This window comes from Lygodium microphyllum, chromosome 20, assembly GCF_053477565.2.
Source record: "Lygodium microphyllum isolate KBCC chromosome 20, Lygodium_microphyllum_v1.1.10, whole genome shotgun sequence".
NCBI classification, from domain to species: Eukaryota; Viridiplantae; Streptophyta; class Polypodiopsida; order Schizaeales; family Lygodiaceae; genus Lygodium; species Lygodium microphyllum.
The window spans coordinates 84,707,427-84,712,156 of NC_141154.1; the positions used below are offsets into that span (position 1 = coordinate 84,707,427).

General features: G+C 44.8%; 1 protein-coding gene across 1 annotated transcript; it reads right to left on the bottom strand.

The window, feature by feature from the left end:
* Positions 1–435: 435 nt before the first annotated feature.
* Positions 436–3,235, bottom strand: LOC148019098 (ABC transporter G family member 4-like). The gene has a single exon (XM_087660636.1). The coding sequence runs from the start codon at positions 2,986–2,988 to the stop codon at positions 943–945; it is 2,046 nt and encodes a 681-aa protein (XP_087516762.1). The 5' UTR covers positions 2,989–3,235; the 3' UTR covers positions 436–942.
* Between the last annotated feature and the right edge of the window lie 1,495 nt (positions 3,236–4,730).

Sequence of the window (4,730 nt, forward strand, 5' to 3'; positions counted from 1 at the left end):
ATATATATATATATATATATATATATGAAACCCTAGTGATAAGCCACTCATTTTTATTAACCCACTAACTCAAGTTAAAATCTCCCTTTCTTCTATATCTACACTAAATGACCATGTAAAATAGGAGTAGAACCCAAGAACTTTTGATTGGCACACATTCAACTTAACCAACTAAGTCACATCTATGTAGAATGTAGGAGCTCTCTCTCTCTCTCTCTCTCTCTCTCTCTCTCTCTATAGGCTTGAATTTTTTCAAAAATTTCAACAATAAGTCATACAATCCTAATAATAGTAGGGCCAAAAGGCAATATAGCATAATAACCAAGCAAGCAAGCAAGCACTATCCACACAAGCAATAAAGGAAGGAGTAGATCTAGCATGCAACCCCACAAATCATTAACACACATGAACTAAACAGTAGCTTGTTGCTACCCAACAACATCATCAGCACACATGTATCAGATTGGCAATCAATGGCAAGTTGCAAACTTATGATATCTAGAGGAAGAGCAACAGTATGTCGTACAGAATGATGCTGCTGTTGCACGCCGGTTACGCAGTGAAAAGCTGCTTTGAATCAGTCTAGGAGAAGGGGGATTTATTGCCCATCACGTGTAGTCGCTTTACTTACAAACAGGGCATTCCTCTCTCTGATCAATAGTATTTCTGCCTAATATACAACAACAATCATTGCAAGCAGTATGTATGTAGGGCTCTCCTCTTTGGGTACTAATTCTACCTGCTAGCCTTAAACCTTTATCCAACCATGGCCATTCAAGCAGATGCTTTGCCCATAGGGCTTGCCTCTTGGAGCAAACAATCCGGATCATCATACAGACTTATAATAACCCAGTAAAATTGATTGTACTTAGATGGTCACTAGTGTTTGCAATGCAAGGCTGAATTCTGCATGTTTGTCTTAGGCAGCTTCATCTGACATAATCACCTCCTCCTCTTGCACACCTTGTACCTCAACACTGCATAGCATAGCAGCCTGTATCCCATCATGAATGCCACCATCACACCCACATCGGTCCACTTTGAAGCATTCTGCAGACCCAATCCCTGCAGCACGTCCTCACCTGTGACTGCGCACCTGTGATCTATCGGAGACACCGGCCCGAAGCACTTGCCCTTGAGGGCCGTGTATTCATTTATCAGCAAAGCTTCCAGAGGATACTTGAAGAGTGACACATAATGCATAAACCTCCAGGGTTTAGGCATGTCTCTCTCGGCTATAAAATAGCCTGAGAACAAGAAGAAGGCGCCTTGGCATGCTGAGATGATGGAATTGCCCACTATATAATCAGGTACCAGCACACTCAGGAAGGCGACAAAGGAATTGGCCATCATTAGCACCATCCATACAACCATCACAAAGAATGCAAACGCAGGTGCTGAACCACTAAGCCCAATCATCCAATACACTGGTCCAGAGAAAACTACCGCTATGAGTAGCAGAAATGGGATGAATACCAGCACGTTGGCCATGACATATGAAGACACTCGGTATGCTCCACGGGATGTTTCTGGGAGTAGGACATGCCTCTCCTTCAAGAATATGGGTAGCGCTTCCACTGTTGTAGATAGGAGATATGTCAATGTGAATGCAAAGAAGCCCAGCCTTTTCTCTATACCACTTTCACTGAATCCTGCATGGATGTAGAGGCTGCCCAATCCGACTCCCCCGACTATGGCTTGGGCTAATCTAGCAGTAAATAGATCGTGTGCTCTAAACACATTCAAGGCAAATCTGTGCGCCAGAATCGTGACTTCCCTTGCAGGATTGTTGTTATATGTCGGTACAAGGTTTGGTGGATTGCCTGCATATTTGTTGATGCTGCATATTTTGTCATGGACCGTGTAAGGGTGGTTGCAATCATTCTCGTTAAGATTATCGTGCATCTTACCCTTCACGATGTGCATGGCTGTTTTATTGGCAAGAAAGTCAGGATCAGAGATAAGTGCATCAATGGTGTACTCTAGCATATTGACTTGTGCAGGGATCTTCCTACCGGTTGCTACCAATTGGCATTTCAGAAGCTCAAGAGAGCCGTGATGCACCACATGCCCGTTATGGAGCAGCAAGAAATTATCAATCTGTTGGATGATTTTGTAGCTCGGCTGATGTATACTCAGCACGATCGTTCTCTTCCGTGTGCTAGCCATGGCATGTAGCATCTCCATAACATTGAAAGCAGCAGCACTGTCCAGACCAGATGTGGGCTCATCCAGGAAGAGCACACATGGATCATGGATGACATCAACACCAATAGACACCCTCCTCCTTTCTCCTCCAGACAACCCTCTCTTGTGGTCGTCGCCGATGCGCATGTCCGCGACATGCGACAGACGGAGCTCCTTGATGAGGGAAGCCACTCTTCCTAGCTTGTCAGATTGAGAGACGGATGAGGGGAGCCTCAAGGAGGCACTAAACATGAGAGTCTCCTCCACAGTGAGGAGGGGTGACAGGGCATCGTGCTGAGAGATGAAGCCGGAGATGCGGCGGAAGGTGGTCACAGCCATGGGTTTGCTGTTGACAAGGATGCTGCTAGGGGGGCTGCTGGGCCGGAGGCGACCGGCGAGGAGCTCGAGGAGGGTGGATTTACCGGCGCCGCTGGGTCCGACGACGGCGAGGACTTCCCCGGGGCGGGCAATGCAACACACGTGGGAGAGGATATTGGAGGAAGAGGCAGCTGCAATATCCTGCTGAGCCTTGATGCAGGAGGGGATGCAGCCATGGAGGGGGCCATAATGTCTATTGGGGACTCTATAGCAGAGGTCTCTAGCCTCAATTTGGAAGGTTGCGGAGGCAGCTGCTGCTGCAGCAGGAGATGATGGCATGTGGATATTGATCCTTGGGGGGGAATGATGGAGCACTTGGGTGAATTTGGGGTGAGGCTCAGAGGACAGCTTCACCATTGCAGCTGGATCAATCAGCTCAGTAGTAGCAGTAGACCAGCTTTGAGTCAGTCTGTCACAATACATCTATATTACACTACAGAGGATGGTTCCTTGCTTCAAAGTTCTCACCTAAGGATGATGAATATGGTGAAGGAGTCACAGAATATGCATGCACTAGAGAGAATTGCTCTCCGCACAAGCTGAAGCATGCTGAATATTATGGTGAAGGTGTGTCTCATTTTTAAGCTAGCTTGCAAGTTGCCAGAGGCAGGCAGTCCCCTTTAGGCCCCTTTGATTATAGTGACTTAACCTCAGGCATTGATTAGGCAGCAGCAGTTTGCACCTATATTGATGGTATAAGGAAATACACCCGGAGAGTTGTTAGAGAGAGAGAGAGAGAGAGAGAGAGAGAGAGAGAGAGAGAGAGAGAACAAAAGCTATTCTCATTATGATTCTCTCTGGCTATGGCGCCGAAGGACAGTACTTGCACACACGCCTTTGATTCTTGACAGGCTTTTCCCCCTCTGCTTTCTCGTCATCATCATCAGAAGAGAATGCACCGTCAGTGTGATACATACCGTTTGCCATTGGACATGGAGGATTAAGCATCCCTCTTTATTTGGGTCCTTCTAAGTAGAGAGAGAGAGAGAGACAGAGAGAGAGAGAGAGAGAGAGATTTACGAAAAGAGAGAGAGAGAGAGAGAGGTTTCTAAACACTAGCATTAGAGCTTTCAAGTTCTTTGCCTAGCATCTCTAAACTTGGAGAAGGAGAATAATGAGTGTGTGGAGAGCTTGCAAGTTGTTTTATTAGGTTCTGCTAGTACTTGACTCACATCAGTAGGTCTAAACAATCTTATAACTATAACTCATATATTTGGCCTAACATTGTTTATGACTATAGCTAGCATATTTGAAACCCCCCCCCCCCCCCCCCCCTCATGTACAACAACTTATCCAACTCACTACCATTTCGGAAGCCATAAAAAGTATGTATTGGCATTACTATCCAACCAAAGGAATTGCACGAAAAGTTGTTTTCTCACAACTTCTTAAAAATGAATGGACAACTATACTTTTGATTTGGCATGTCAGAGAATACTTGCATCACACACAAAATTTTAATCCATCACTTAGTCAAGTAAACTCATTGTTGGTATTAGGAAATGCCTATCAAGGCATTGAAATTAGACACACACAAAGTTGTGTTGTTTTTAATGGGGTAATTATGTGTGGTGATGGGTATTGAAAACAGACACACACAATTGGTGTAGTCTTTAATGGGGTAATTGTGTGTGGTGATTAGGTGTACATCTATTGATTTCACTATTTAGGGGTCTATAATGGGGTAGGGTAATTATGTGTGGTGATAGGTGTACATCTATTAATTTTAGTATTTAGGGGTCTATTGAACTCCTATTGCTACGTAGGTATACATACTAGTCTTCCAAGGGTCATGTTGCAATAAGGGGGAGTGGGGATAGCGAGAATGAAGTATTCCCTTTCCCACTTGCTTTAACACCAAGGGGGAGTGGGGGAAGTAGGGCTTGCTATTAAAACGCTTTAAGCCCCTACTAGTTGCTAGGGAAAAGAAATCTTTTAGTTGTAGTTTAGTGGTGTGAGAGTGGTGTCAACAAATAATCTATCACAAAATACCCTTATTGGAAGGCCTTAAGTGTAGAATATGAATCAACCTTTTACATTTCATGAAACTACACCCCCTCCATAGTCCTTAGAGGAGTCCTTGAGTGGTCGACCAAAACCCCTCATTTTCACACACATCTTTATCCAATCCTCTTTCTAGGAACGTTGGACTTAGTTAGGTATGG